Source organism: Corythoichthys intestinalis, chromosome 19 (genome assembly GCF_030265065.1).
Source record: "Corythoichthys intestinalis isolate RoL2023-P3 chromosome 19, ASM3026506v1, whole genome shotgun sequence".
In the NCBI taxonomy this organism is placed as follows: domain Eukaryota; kingdom Metazoa; phylum Chordata; class Actinopteri; order Syngnathiformes; family Syngnathidae; genus Corythoichthys; species Corythoichthys intestinalis.
Window position 1 is genome coordinate 8,844,708 of NC_080413.1, and position 16,154 is coordinate 8,860,861.

A 16,154-nucleotide genomic window follows, 5' to 3' on the forward strand; every position below is an offset into this window, starting at 1 on the left:
AAGGGCCCCCCTGGGGCCCCCAGGGACCCTTGCTACGCCTCTGGGAGGAGGGAGACATGGAAAACCAAACTGGATTGCGGCTCTCGAGGACCATTGTTGGCCACCCCTGCCTTAGTGTTTTTTTTTTGTTTTTGTGTTTTTACATCAATTTCATTCTTACCAACTCCAACATTCTCTGTAAACACTACACATATACCTGCACTGGCAGTGAATGAGTTCACTGGTTGTTTACATTGACATTTGCTTGGTAAACAGGCACTATCAATATGCAACCAATTGTATATCACCACCAACAAAAGTTCAGTTTATTTTTTGTGGCTGTAATTTGCTATAGTTTATGACTCAAGTCTTTCACGATAATATTAAAAACCCCTCAGTATGAGCCACCATTATTTAAATATCCAAATATTCCTTTTTTAATCATGTTTCCCTCACAGGAGTAGAACCACCTTAAGCATAGTTTCACGCAACCGCAGTGCAAAGACATATGAATTCCGATTACACATTTCACAATAGAACTTAGTTAAACAGTGTAAATTAGAAAACTATAGTGTAAATTTACCAGCGAATTATTTTGAAAGCTCCAGCCGGAAGTAGCATCTTCCTGCGCGGTGTCTGTCTTGACACATAGCGGGCGAGAGACGCTCTTGGCGGTGCTCTTCTCGCTCGGCTGGTCCATTTTGGTCCCCATTGTCTGCACGGTCCATTCCGTGAAAGGGTATCCGCAAATTAAATCGTCATTTTATTTAGCCGTATTTTTAAATTAAATCATCACCTCAATGGAGACTTTCTAAAGCGTCACCGCCAATGAACGTGTGTCTTTTACATTGACCACTCCGGTCCCGTCATTATCTGCTGTGACGGCTCCGACTGAGGAGCACCTGTGCGGCGGTGAAGCTGAGGGCGAAATGACCCCGCCGAGGAGACGCGGCATCCGGGGAAGGAGGACGTGAAGTGGTCGCTGACTCTTCGGAGAGCCGCGGCTCGGGTTTGGAGTCGTCGCCGGTGCATTTTGGAAAGACCCTGGAGGACGTCGTCTCTTCGCGCCCGCACTCCCTGTGAGCGGACACTTTTACCGCCTTTTTTGTGCATATTTGACACTTCCGGGTTCAACCATGTGGGATTGTTAACCAGATTATTGTTAGTTGAATTGGAGCAGATTTTTAAACTTTTCAGTACATTTTTTTTTTTTTTCAAGATGATACCCTGCTTTATTAACTCTGGAACTTTTATTTATGTAAGCCTCCTTAAAATATTGCTAAAAATATGAATTAATGATGAAAATGCAACACTCTTAAACCTGCTTACCCAGACTAGATTTGCACCTTTTATTGCTACCTGAGCTCCAGAGTCACATTTCCCCCAGTTCCTGAAGTCCAGCTGTGAGAACCTCCACTTGGCCTGACATCTCCCAAAAAGGCGGAATTGAGAATTTACACAATCTGCTAGAAATCTGGAACGTCCCACGCGTGCGGAAGACACTATGGGGTGCTGCAGCGGCAGGTGTACCCTGGCCTTCATCTGTGGAATGCAGCTGGTAAGTGTTATGATTACTATCGATCCCTCAAAAGGGGCCCTGGATGGCTTGGATCAATGCGGAGACATAAAAGGTTTTTCTGAAATCTTGTCAAGAGGCGAGTAGGCAGTAATTTGTCACAGCTAAAGCTGGGGCGTAGATGGCTATGTGACTGCGAGGTCACATCCCCGAGGTTAATAGGTGTGTAAACAAGCGGGAAATAAGGGGGATACGGTTTAAGGGCTGTTCTGATAAATGTGCGGAAATGTGATGGATGGGTGCGATTTGATACATGATTTGATGATAAACCCATGACTCGCATATGAGGAAGATTAGACGTGATGTTTCGTCACAGAAGCCAACTCCCGCCGTTGTCTGCTTTGCGTCTGTCTCCCGTCACCATCTGTGTCGATGGTGGGAAGCGATGCCAGGCGAGACGGCAGGGAGGGAGGGATGCTGGGAGGGAGCGAGGTGAGTTTGTGTGCAAACATGAGGGGATGTTTGAGAACACCAGTGATCTCATCCGTTTATAGGAAAGAAGAAACCTCACCTGCTGCATTGTCTTGTCGATTATAACCCGGCTGCAGAAATGTGAAGAAGGGATAAGTTTGGGATGCTTGCTATGTGTTTTAGGACTGAAAACTTCTTGGTACCTCACGATAACGATGATCTGACGATATGGCGATACAACGATTATCGATACTTTGGTCTGGAAATCATTCTAGGACAGGGTTGTCCAAACTTTTTGCAAAGGGGGCCAGATTTGGTGCGGTAAAAATGTGGGGGGCCGACCTTGACTGACGTCGTTTACGTAGAACAATATATTCAAGCAAATTTTAGCAAGCCATTCTTTGTGTCACATTTGCTTCATTATTTTTTTAAATTATTAATTTCAACAATCTCGCAACTAGCCTTTGTGGCGTACTCTTTTGACTCTCGGGCTCTTGCGAAATATTGCTGCTGTGAAGTTAAACTAGCTTCAAGTTGCTTCAATTTCTCGCTCCGTATCTTCCCTGTAATCTTGTCGTACATGTCAACGTGTCTTGATTGTTGATATCGCCTCACACTGAACTCTTTAAAAACAGCGACTGTCTCTTTGCAAATGAGGCAGACACAGTTGTTGCGCATTTTAGTGAAGAAATACTCCAATTTCCAACTATCCTTGAAGCGTTGGCCGTCGCATAGTCAACTTTGTTGTTTTTGTTGATTGTCACCGTTTTAGAATATTGGGAGTAAAGGGTCACACACATGTTGCTTAGAGTGCTGCTGCCTTTTAGTTGGTAAATGAGGAGCAGCATTTAGTGTGTAAGCTACTTTATATGCTGGTAGCAGTACTGCTGACCAGTTTATTAAGTCTGTGTGTGGGCCAGACATTATTGATTTTATGACAGAGGCTGGGGGCCGGATGAAATTTGTCCACGGGCCGCATTTGGCCCCCGGGCCGGACTTTGGACATGTCTGTTCTAGGATATTCTACAAGCAGACTAATTAAGAGAAAAACAAGCTTCTAGTGTGAATTGGAATTAGTTTATCACTAGTAGACGTCCAATCCATTTGAACTGAGAGGGTTCATTCGTTCATTTGCTGCCATCCCTCCCACTTCAAACGGCTTGAACGTCTATGGCTGTCAGTGGCGGTCAATGCCAGGCAATTAGGTAATTTTGGGCCATTTATGGTCTCACTGGAACAGCACCAAACAAAAGTTCCAGCATCATCACCTTGGCCAATGCAGATTTTTGACTCTTGACACCTTGTCCAATGCAGATTCTTGACTCTAGACAAGGTGATGATGCTGGAACTTTTGTTAGGTGCCGTTCCAGTGAGATTTACAAAGATGATTGCTTGAAGAAGACATCAAAATTCCCTCAGTCCTTGATGATATGGGACTGCATGTCAGGCAAAGGCACTGGGGAGGTGGGTGTGGTTAAATCTTCAATAAATTCAAAAGTTTACATGGAAATTTTAGACCGCTTTGCTATCCCTTCAATTGAAAATATGTTTGTCGTTGGCACCAAATTGATGTAGAATGCTTATCAAGTCCATGCTTCAGAGACTGTAAGCTGTCATAAAAGCCAGAGGTGGTGCTACTAAACACTAGAGATGTGTTTTGATTGTTATTTCTTTGTTTGTTTCTTATGATTCCATATTTTTTTCCTCAGAATGGAGTGATTCCATATATGTTTCCCTGCACTTGCACTATAAAAAGTAACATTTACTGACCACCACAATGTTTTCTATTCATTTCTTTTAGTTTTTATGAATGTTAAAGAGTTGCACTTTTGAACTAATTCAAAACATTTTCAAGCTTTTTATCCGAGGTTGTTCTACATGATAAAATGTCTGAGTGCTCGTCTGAGACTGGTGATTGCATACTTTTTGCTCGGGGCTGTATTATGGTGAAAGATTTTGATAACAACTTGTTGGTTCCTTTTTAAAATTTTTTTTTAAAATTATTATTATTATTATTTTTAAACATTGACACCTTTTTAAAACGATATCTCGATTCTTGGCAGGAGCATATCGATAACCTTTTGGGATACAAAGTATCACGATATATCACCATTTCGATATTTTGTCACACCCCTAAAGTGTTTGTTTGTTTGTTTGTTTGTTTGTTTTTAGCAGTACTCTACTTTTTGATTCACTGTGGTATTTTACAAAACACCACTGCTAAATCAGCAATTTAAAAGCTGAATGTACAATAAGGGTGGGAACCTCTTGGTACCTCACGATACGATACGATACGATACGATTTGCAATACAAAGCTCACGATAACGATAATCTCTCGATAAGGCGATACAACAATTATCGATACATTAGGAAATCATTCTAGGATATTCTACAAAACAACTAATAAACAGAAAAACAAGCTATTTTCATCCTTCTGCTGTGAATCGGAATGAGTTTATCACTAGTAGACATCCAATCCGTTTCAGCTGGGAGCTCACACTTCAAACGAATTGGACGTCTATGGTGGTCAAAGGCAACCAATGAGTTTGATTTGGGTGCATTTCAGGCCATTTGTTGTTGATTTTTGGGGACTTTGTGTTTATTTTGGGGGCATTACTGGGTCACTTCCTATTGATTTTGGGGCATTTATTGGTCACTTCCAGTTTATTTTGGGTTACAGAACAGGAAGTGACTAATGCTGCAATGATTAATCGTTTAACCCGAGTATTCGATTGGAAAAAAATGTTCAAATTAAATTTTGTTGCTTCGAGTATTCATTTAAATAAAGTGGTGTTGTAATGGTTTATTTTGAAAGTGTTTACATTTATTGATTAGGGTGGATACACTGCCCTCTGGTCTGCCTCATTTCACATGGCTGATTCCCACTGCTCCCTGTTAAGAACAACGTAATCTAAGTTTTTGTTTGAGCTATTGTTTTTTTAATGCATTCGTAATATAGTTTACAGGTATATTTAGAGTTTTTTTTTGTGGGAATATGAGTCTGAACCATATTTTAAGATCATTGTAAAAAAAAAAAAAAAACTTTAGCATTTTATAGCATTTAAGCTAGCGGACGTTTGCTATGTAAGTTAGCCAATTGTTGTTTTGTTGTACATACATCCTCATTTATTTACTTTTTATACCGTTTGAGGCTCAGCTCAGCTCAGCTATTTTAATTTTTCATGTTCCTTATCGGATTACTCAATTATTCGAACTAACTAGTTCATCGATTAATCGACTACTAAAATAATTGATAGTGGCAGCCCTAGAAGTGACCCAATAATTTCCCCAAATGAATATGCAATGACTCAAAGTCAACAGAAAGTGACCTCTAAATACCCTAAAAATGAACAAAAAGTGACCTGTAAGCGCCCCAATATATCGATTCTTGACAGGAGCATATCGATAACCATTTGGGATACAAAGTATCACGATATACCACAATTTCCATATTTTGTCACACCCCTAATGTACAATGTACTATTCATCAGTGTTTTCTTTAAAGGTAGTCTCCACAAGTCAAAGCTAATCAGTGACATTTTGATTTCAACTAAATTATCGTTGCCAGCCCCTTCCAGTCAAAATGGATTGGACATTTCTCACCGTCAAGGGAATGGAAACTTCTCCCAGTCCAAATGGATTGGGCGTAGGCATGTACCGGTCTGAGATTCTGACTGTATGATAACATTAAGCCAAAAAAATCACTGTTTCACGGTGTCACGGTAATGCAATTACAGCTCTAAAATATGTTACTTTGAGATATCTGTTAAAACAAATAAGCAAACAAAAAACAACTTTTTTTTCCCCATCAAACAAGATTTTTATTTTTGAAAACATATTGGCAAATTGGAGGCAAATTGCCTCCTCAGCAGCCACCCTCCGCAGACATGTTTTACTTGTCGGTTGACCCTCCTCCTTTAAGCCGCGGCTGTCTGTAACTTTTCTGTAGCTGAAGTATTCCCATACCAGCGATTTAGTTTTCTTCCATGGGGGAAAAGGTTCAGGAGTTTCATCTCCTCCAGCCATCGTGTAGCACAAAAATAGCTAATACGGTAGGGACGGTCTTATTACAGAAAATTTTTGCGGTTTTGAAATCATGACGTTTTCATACCACGGTATACCTTGAAACTGGTAGTCGGTACATGCCTGGTCTCCACAAGTCAAAGCTAATCATTGACATTTTGATTTCGACTAAATTATCGTTGCTAGCCCCTCCGAGTCAAAATGGATTGGACATTTTTCGCTGTCAACGGAACGGAAAAATCTCCCAGTCCAAATGGTTTGGGCGTTTATCGCCGTCAATGATACAGAAACATCTCCTGTTCCAAATGGATTGGTTGTCTATGGCAATGGCACTAAAACATTATCATTCACTGCCAGCTAGGGCTGCAGCTATCGAATATTTTAGTAGTCGATTAATCGATGGACTAGTTAGTTCGAATAATCGAGTAATCGGATCAAGAACATGAAAAATTAAAATACCTGAGCTGAGCCTCAAATGGTATAACTTTTTTTTTTTAAAATGAGGGTCTATGTACAACAAAAGAACAATTGGCTAACTTACTTAGAAAAAGTCAGCTAGTTTAAATGCTATAAAATGCTAGTTTTTTTTTTTGTTTTTTTGTTTTTTACAATGCTCTTAACAACTGGTTCAGACACATATTCCCACAAAAAACGGCTATATACCTATACACTAAATTATGAATGCATTAAAAAAACACTAGTTCAAACAAAAACTTAGCTTAAGTTTGTCTTAACAGGGAGCAGTTGGATTCAGCCATGTAAAAAGAGCCAGACCAGAGGGCAGTGTATCCACCCTAATCAATAAAACTAAATGCAAACACTTTCAAAATAAACCATTCCTACGCCGCATTAATTAAACGAATATTCAAAGCAACAAAATTTAATTCGAATATTTTTTTCGAATCGAATACTCAAGTTAATCGTTGCAGCACTACTGTCAGCTGTATCAATCAAAATGGATTGGAAGTCTATAGCCTTCATTGGCATCTAGTGAGTTAATATTTGGTTTGTGGAATAAGAATTAAATAGGATAGTGAATCAACTAAAGTAGTGCATTGTGTTTCACTTTTCAAGTTTCAAAGTGTTTCTAAATGTTGCTTACTAAGCCTTATGCGGACTCAAAATGCAACCTAGCATGATTTTTATCTGGCTAGCTGTCTGCTTTGCTGACCTGTGCGCTAAGTGTTTTACGTCCAAACTTTGAAATCAGACTTGAAGCTGACTTGATTCACTGAATATCCGACTTTCATTATGCAATACCAAACGTTTTGAAGTACCACATCAGAAAAAGCAGCAATGCCTTTGAGCTTGTGCTGCAGGGTAGTCTGCAGGAAAAATCTCAAGCTCAAGGCAAAACCTAAGTGAACGGTTGTAATCCCAGATTCTTGATATGAAACAGGATAACCCGAGACAAATGTGGGAACTGGGCTCTTATTGTAAGACGGAATAGTGACATTGTATATTATTTAAATGCATGGAAATCAAGTGCGGGCGAGTTAGCATTCTTAGCACACAAGTTCTCAAGTGTCATATAAAGACTTACAGAAATCCCATTGTCTGGTCACAGAGTATGAAAATGTCCTATTTTCCCAGGCAAGACTGCTACGTTTGAACTTTTCCACAATTGTCTTGTTAAATAGTGCCACGCTCTGCTTGTTGTCTTCCAAATAGTCAACATGTCTCACAGCGAAATGGCCCGCCGCTTCGTAAACGGGCACGCTGCGCATTACTGTAGGTGAAGTAGCGAGAGGGGCGCACGCTTATTTGTGTCTAATGCGGTGGAACTAATGCGGTGCCGCCGTCAACAACATGTTTTGCTCTGTTAACTGTAGTAATAGCAAAGCCTGCTGATAAGTCCATTAGTGTTGCTGCGAGTTTAAAAACACTTGCGCACTGCGGGCGGCGCAGTTAGCCATTAGCTCGGTTCACTTGCAAGCATTTAAGACGACTGAATCCTGCTGGCTTTTTTAAATTCACCCGCAAAAACCTAAGTGGTGAAAGCCCCCTGCTGTTCGCCAACCTCTTAAACTAATTGACCAGAAATATATATATATTAAACAAAAACCTTCCCCGCTTGAGTCCATCTTGGGGGAATTTAGCTAAGCGAGCTTCCACCCAAGAGTTAACCTTACAAAACAGATATCTACTGAAACTGTTTCTCTATCCCTGCTTCTTTAGAAAGTGAAACTGTAAAAATTTCTGATGGAACCAAGCAGATGCGTCAAAATTAGGGTTGCAGCTATCTATTATTTTAGTAGTCGATTAATTGACGAACTAGATACGGTAGTTCAAATAATCGAGTAATCGGATAAGGAACATAAAAAAATTAAAATACCTGAGCTGAGCCTCAAACGGTTTAAAAGATAAGTAAATGAGGATTTAGGAATAAAAAAGAACAATTGGCTAACTTACGTAGCAAAAGTCGGCTAGCTTAAATGCTATAAAATGCTTAAGTTTTTATAGTGCTCTGAACAAATGGTTCAAACGTATTTCCACAAAAAACAGCTAAATATACCTATAAACTAAATTACGAATGCATTAAAAAATTAGCTCAAACAAATACTTAGCTTATGTTGGTCTTAACAGGGAACAGCTGGTTTCAGCCATGTGAAATAAGTTGTTATATTCACCGTTGCCACTAGAGGGCAGTGTATCCACCCAAATAATTTAAACTAAATGCAAACACTTTCAAAACAAACCATTACAACGACACTTCAATTAAACGAATACTCGAAGCAGCAACACTTAATTCAAATCTTTTTTCAAATCGAATTACTTAAATTGATCGATTAATCGTTGCAGCAGGTGAGTTGGCGTGATTGGTTGATGCTAATAAGCAAAACATTTACAATCTTAGCTCAAACCTGACAAAGTTACAAAAAGTAGCTAATTTTTTTTCAAGTGATAAATTCAATTGATTTTCGTATATTAACTGACTTGGACACGCATGTTCTTCAATCAGAATCTTCTTTTAGACTGCCTGGTGGGAGTTCTCAAAACCTCCCTCACTTTGTCAGGAAGTCATTCTAAGATATTCTACAAAACAGCTAATAAACTGGCGGCCCTGGCAGAGTGGTTAGCATGTCCACCTCACAGTTCTAAGATCAAGGTTTCAATCCCGGGCCCCAGCCTTCCTGTGTGGAGTTTGCATGTTCTCCCCATCCTTGCGTGGGTTTTCTCCAGGTACTCCGGTTTCCTCCCACATCCCAAAAACATGCATAGTAGGTCCTTTGAACACTCTAAATTGTCCCTAGATATGAGTGTGGTTGCGAATGGTTGTTCGTCTCCTTATGCCCTGTAATTGGCTGGCACCCGATTCCGGGCGTGCCCCTCCTACTGCCCATAGTTAGCTAGGATACCCACCCCCCCGCGACCCTTGTGAGGGAAAAGCGGCTCGGAAAATGAATGAATGAATGAAAACTAATAAACTGAAAAACAAGCTACAGGTCACTTCATGTTGAGTTTGGGGCATTTACAGGTCACTCCCTGTTGATTTTGGGTTACTGAAAAGGAAGTGACCCAAGCTGAGCCAAAAACGGTATAAAAAAATTAATAAATTATCTATGTACAACAAAAGAACAATTGGCTAACTTACATAGCAAAAGTCCGCTATCTTAAATGCTATGAAATGGTAACGTTTAAAAAAAATATTTTTTTTTTACAATGCTCATAACAAATGGTATTACCAAAAAAAAGGCTAAATATACCTATAAACTAAATTACGAATGCATTAAAAAACATGAGCTCAAACAAAAACTTAGCTTACGTTGGTCTGAACACGGAGCAGTTGGATTCAGCCATGTGAAATGAGGCAGACCAGAGGGTAATATATCCACCCTAATCAATAAAACGAAATGCAAACACTTTCAAAATAAACCATTACAACGCGACTTTAATTGAACAAATACTCGAAGCAACAAAATTTAGAAAAAAATATTCGAATTAATCGAATACTCGAGGTAATCGATGAAACGTTGCAGCGCTAGTATATACTGTACACATTGATCCTTGCAGCTGGATTTTATTTTATTTATTTTTTTGTCCAGGGGCTGATTAATTAATTGCAAACTTATTGTTGCTTGTAGGTTTGAGAATTTGCCCATGGAGGGCCGTACACACTCTGGATGTGCTTATGTCTTTGGGATGTTGATACTTTAGGCAGCTGGGTGGTCCTAGTCCGTTGAACGTGTTTTTATATTAACTGTTTTTTTAAACCATTATTATTGTGTATTTGGTATTGTTAAATTACTCCTAAACGTACAAATAACAATTAATCAAGATTAGACAAGAGGGATCCTACATGGAGACTCACTACAGGTGTGAATCACCATTTTCATGACGATGATATCAATTCTTCAGGCAGCAATTTAATATATGTACTCTACGCCTGTGTTTTTCATCCGGTGTGCCACGGGTCATCCGGTGTGCTGCAAGAAATTAGCCAATATCGCTTTTTTAAAATACATAACTTATTACATTATTAGGGTGGCCCCCTGACGGTATTTTGAAGGACACTCAGCCTTGTTAGCATCATGCGGACGTCGTTGGTAGGTGGAAGGTTCTCAGTCGTGTGCAGGTGAGTGAGTTATTGCTCGTGTCGCATTCAAGAACTGCTCAGATTTCTAGCCATCAGCCACCTTGCTGTTCACAACAATGTGTTGGAATAAAACGCAGTGGTACAATTGACGGTCGTCACATATGGATAAAATGGAAAGGATACTTTTGTGTATATCGACACTTGACGAGTCTAAGCAATGTGCTGGAGTCCACATTGTCACGAACAGCAAGGGGGCTGATGGCTTTAATTCCGAGCAGTTCTTGAATGCAAGATGAGCAATTACCTCGCTAGACCAAGAACCTTCCTTGTGATGCACACGGAAGTCGGGGTCCCAGTCATGCATACTGAAGTCAGTATACATCTCGCCTAATGCAATCTTCTGATATGCTTGCAAGCATTACCAGTTGTTTTTCACTGAAACTGCTCATAGTTAGTTTTGCCTCAGATAATCATGGACTTTTAACTGCCAAACAGCAAGACTCATGACCTAATCACCAAACGTTCCAGACACACCTCCTTATCTGTACACCATATAAGCAACGCCGAACTCTCTGTTCAGTGTGCATTTCTCTACACAGCTTTTGTTCTGTCATTGAAGGCACCAAGACATTTCTGAAATTTAAAATTGCGCAGTATTGATCTCTTGCCTCCAGTCTTTAGTTTGCAATCCAGTCCAGCCGTCTCACCTGAAGTGAAAACGAACACGCGGAGGACCTGAAAGACTACCTCCAACAATACGTTTTTAAAAAGCACAACTTTGAAATACAAACTGAGCCTTGGACAAGATTCTGACCCAGATGAAGGCCCTAGTATGAGTCGTGGTGAAAAACATACAAGCGAAGGCAAGGCAATACAGTGAAAGCTATGTTTCGTTCGGATTTACTTTCACCGAGGATGAGATAAAACCTACACCATTATGTATTCACGTTCCATCAAATATCATACTGAGAAATTAATTATTATTAATATTGAGAAAATCATTTTGGAACATTTTTAGTTTGTGGTGTGCCGCAAGATGTTTCCAATGTAAAAACGTGCAGTGACTCAGAAAAGGTTGAAAAACAGTACTCTACGCTTTTACCTTGATTAATGCAAAGTTTATCATACTGTATGTATACTGTATGATCATTTTCATAATTGATCTAACTTATTTACACAAAACATGCCGAAATAAACTGACAGAAATCATAAAATATTTCATGCCGAAGGACTGAAATCGGTTGGTTTTGAAAATGTTGCGGTAAACAACTTCCTTAACCAATTAATTTCTTATGCAAATAACTCTGTTGTTCATCCAATAATCGATTTGTTGCCCCTTCACTGGCTTTTTCTAAAACTCTAATTGCTTGTCTAATTGTTTCTATTTCTTTGTTCTGATCAAACATTTTCTTTTTTTTTTTTTGTGACGACAGATGTCGACTTGCAAAACGTGATCCCACTTAATAATGGCATGGCAAAGGAAACGCAGCAGATGACTCATGTAGGCATGTGCAAACTCACACATGCATACCCACTTGCCCGCCCAGACTTTTATTATTCCACTCGGGGTGTCAGTGGCAATGGGCCTCATTGCTGTAATGGCTCCAAACGACACCTACCAGCTGCTGTCACTGAGACAGTGAGCATCCAGGGGTGAGGGAGTTCACAAGTATGCGCCATCCACTGGTTGCCATTCATCGTGATGTGCAAACCAATTGATGAAAGGGAGTGGAGGAGCTAATGTAAATTAAGACGTTTCTGAAATGACATGAAACAATGTCACAGTGTAAGTGGCTGGCGTTCGACTGTTCGCGCGTCTGAGAAATTCCAGTGACATTTCCACCGCTAAAGGACCAAATGAATTATTTACCACTCGTAGGCACTGTCATGAATACGTGCATGGTAAATCATGATGATTGCAGTACATTCCAGGAATGGGCGTTAGTTTATGTAAACACATTTGAATTTCTTACAAGTGTTCTATTTTGTATTGTAGTTTTTATTTGTCAACTGGAATTCAAAAATGTATTTCCAACGTTATATATTGGTCAAATAATTTTTTTAAATTATTCGCTGTAATAGGGATTCACCCAGCTTGTCTGTGAAAATCAAATTTGTCAACTCTTTTAATGACTTAGATGTTGCATTGCTTTAGATTTGAGATCTACACAACTTTTGAAAAGATTAGTTGGTGAATCTCAGCCTATGGCATCGTGTATAAAGGGAGAAAATGGCAGTATGTAGGGCTGCAGCTATCGATTATGCAAGTAGTCGAATAATTTAACTTAACATATAATGCGTTGCCGATATAAAACAAAGGCTTGCTAAGATTGCATTTTCAAAGGAGCATAAGATGCGAATACAAAATAAAATTCCAGAGTTTTTTTTTCAAACTATGCAGAATTGCACTTTCATTTCACAAGAACAATACTCAAAATACCTGGGCTTAGCCTCAAAAGGTATATAAAAAAAGAATGAGGTTCGAAGTACAACAATAGAACAATTGTCTTATTTGGCTAAATTGCATAGCAAAATTCCGCTTGCTTAAATGCTATAAAATGCTAACAATTCTATTTTTTACAATGCTCTTCACAAATCATTCAAACACACAATCCCACAAAAAAACAGCTAAATATTAGTGCTGTCAAATTTATCGCGTTAACGGGCGGTAATTAATTTTTTAAATGAATCACGTTAAAATATTTGACTCAATTAACGCATGCACGGAATGACCCGTTCACGCGCTGCCTCAAACACTTTACAATAACGCCATTTTAGCACATTGAGAGCAATAAGGCAGAGAAATGCGAGTGGACACAGGCGTTCATTAGACAGTGCCTTTTATTGGCTTAAGCTTTGGCAACTCTTTCACAACAAATATAAATATTGTGGCGAACAGCGAGGGGAAGAACGCCAGGAGACCGTCTTTTTCTTGACACGCTTAATTGAACACAACGCAGAACATACTGTATACCATTTGCAGCCACCACTGACAGTCATGGTTGCCCAACTTCCCATCATGCATTTGGGCGGAACAGTTAAGTCGCTGCAGTTTCATTTGGTGAAAGCACAACAAAAATAATATTCCTATCTCTCCCAAAAAAATAATGTACACAAAACGAAAAGCGCTCAATGCGAAGAGAACTGGCATTCCCAATCAAAATAGCTATGCAAAATAAACATAAAACTTAGAGTTTGCCTTGGCTTGATTTCTTAAGTAATTTAAAACTCGCCAGCGACACCTTGTGGTGTATTTCAATCACTATCTTATGTAGTTAAAGACACTGGAAGAACAACTGTGACATCAACGCTCGGCGATGTCAACAATGGCGAGCTACTAGTTTATTTTTTGATTGAAAATTTTACAAATTTTATTAAAACAAAAACATTAAGAGGGGTTTTAATTAGGGCTGTCAAACTATTAAAATTTTTAATCGAGTTAATCACAGCTTAAAAATTAATTGTAATTAATCGCAATTCAAACCATCTGTAAAATATGCCATATTTTTCTGTAAATATTGTTGGAATGGAAAGATAAGACACAAGACAGATATATACATTCAACATACTGTACATAACTACTGTATTTGTGTATTATAACAATAAATCAAGATGGCATTAACATTTTTTAAAATTTATTTATTAACGGTTCCTTCGGAATCATATCACATTTTGTAATTGTCAATGATTGTCAATGATACCGATGATGATGACAATAAAATTCCATTCAACATTCTGTTAAAGCGATCCATGGATAGAAAGACTTGTAGTTCTTAAAAGATAAATGTTAGTACAAGTTATAGACTCCCATACTAGACTAGACATTTTTGAGGGGGGTTTGAAAAAGTTCAAGTGTAGTTTTGAGAGCGACATGCCATGCGTAATCACTCATTAACGGTGTTAGATGTCCAATCCATTTTGACTGGGAGAGTTGACAGCAACCATTCGCTGCCATCCTGTCTCAGTGAAAATGAATTCGATGTCTCGAGCGGTCAGTGGTAGCCAATGAGTTAAATGTATAAAGGGATCAACAGTGCATGTTAGACCGAGTCAATAACAACAATTGAGTCAAGTTGTGCTTTAATAGAACTTTGAGTTGAAAGTCAACAACATTCTGCACTTGGCTAACAAACATCATCTTCAGACCGCCACACTTATTGGCAAGGCTGGCTGAGATAAAAAGGCTTTGCAATCCTTTATGTCCAAGGCAGCCTTTCGACAAGACCCACACACAATCTCCAAGCTCTCGTTCTAAAGATTTTCTGTCCCGCTGTCTTTTTTGCAGTGTCCAATTTGTCACTGTGTCTTCCCCTCAGGTAGCTAGAAGTTTTATAAATGTCCTCTGTCTCTCACGGTCTCGCTGGGCCTTTTGCCTCTAAGCCTTCGGCATTTTGTTGTGGGTTGTTCCGCCGTACCTCTCGTTTTCTCAAACGCATTATTTCAGGATAGCCATGAGCGACATTTTTCAATTTGGGGCTACTAGTACTTGGGTTTTTCGGTCAAAGGTAAAGGTCACCATGAAGTTACATCCTTCGCTTTTGACGAACTTTGCCGCCAATGGATGAATTCAACAGTTTTTTTCTTGACGAATTCGCTTTAACCTCCTTAGTTTGGTGTGACTTCTTTCCCCACAAGCCTTTAAATTGGGCCAGCTTTGGGAAGACATCCTAAAATTGTCGATAACCCGCGAAGGGTGACTTCATGGAGACAATTAACTTACTTTTAACAGCCTCGCCAACCTTTTAGTGGACAATGATTGTAGGAAAAGAACACAACAAGACTATCAAACCTTCTCCGGGAAACACAGGTTGTATTGGAAACACTTGCTAGTGCATTCATCATGTCTGCCCGGACTCAAGACTCCCAAAACAATTATGGTCAACTTCAGGAGCACTGCTGCGAAATGTTCTATCGTTTGGATAAATGGATCAGCTTTTTCACGTCCTGTTGTTGCGCAGTGAATTCCCTTTTGCTGTTATCTGTGATAGGGCTCTTCAATTCAAAAGTGGTGAATAATGGTTTATGTGTGTCAAATATAGAGGTGAAGTACAGCAAAGCAACAATGTTTTGTTTTTAAAAGCAGACTAGTCTCTTTTATGGCTGCCGTGATCAATTAACTAACGATTACTCCTCTAAAGACATTGTTGACCTTGTAATTAAAATTAGAGTTGCCCGATATTGTCCAACTCCAAAATAATGGCTAAATTGTATTGTGATTCCCAACTGGATGCTTTAATCAGGCATGAAAATCTCTCACTCCTTGGCGAAATTCACCGTTTTGAAGTGACCTACGTGAATTTTGTAGATTCGAGGAGAAAATTTTTAGTGGGGGGGTCGGAGATTTTTAAAATTATTATAATAATTATTATTGGATGCATCGCGATTCAACACGTGACGATTCGATTATGATTCATAAATGTTCAAAAACAATGATTTTCCCAAAAAAGCGGAACGAAATTCAAGACACGTCTGCCGCCCTACACCTTTATCAGACGCACGCACGCACGGACGCAGAATGTTATGATAGATGCAGCTGGTTACTGAGCGAGAGATTTACTCCTTTTCAAAAGACTTATTAAATAAATAAATTTGTGTATGAGACAGCCAGGAACCCGGCGGTCGCACTT

The 16,154-nt window shown here is 39.3% G+C and overlaps 1 protein-coding gene across 2 annotated transcripts in view; it reads left to right on the forward strand.

Moving 5' to 3' along the window:
* The first annotated feature begins 644 nt into the window (after positions 1-644).
* The window catches only part of nkain2 (sodium/potassium transporting ATPase interacting 2), a 203,542-nt gene continuing 188,032 nt past the window's right edge, over positions 645-16,154 (forward strand). Inside the window, exons 1-2 of one of the 2 annotated variants that reach the window (XM_057822651.1) lie at positions 645-1,058; positions 1,367-1,537. In XM_057822651.1, the coding sequence (XP_057678634.1) occupies positions 1,484-1,537 (54 nt within the window). In that variant the 5' untranslated portion in view covers positions 645-1,058; positions 1,367-1,483. Of the gene's footprint in view, positions 1,538-16,154 lie in introns of both variants that reach the window. The other variant, XM_057822650.1, reaches the window with a different exon arrangement.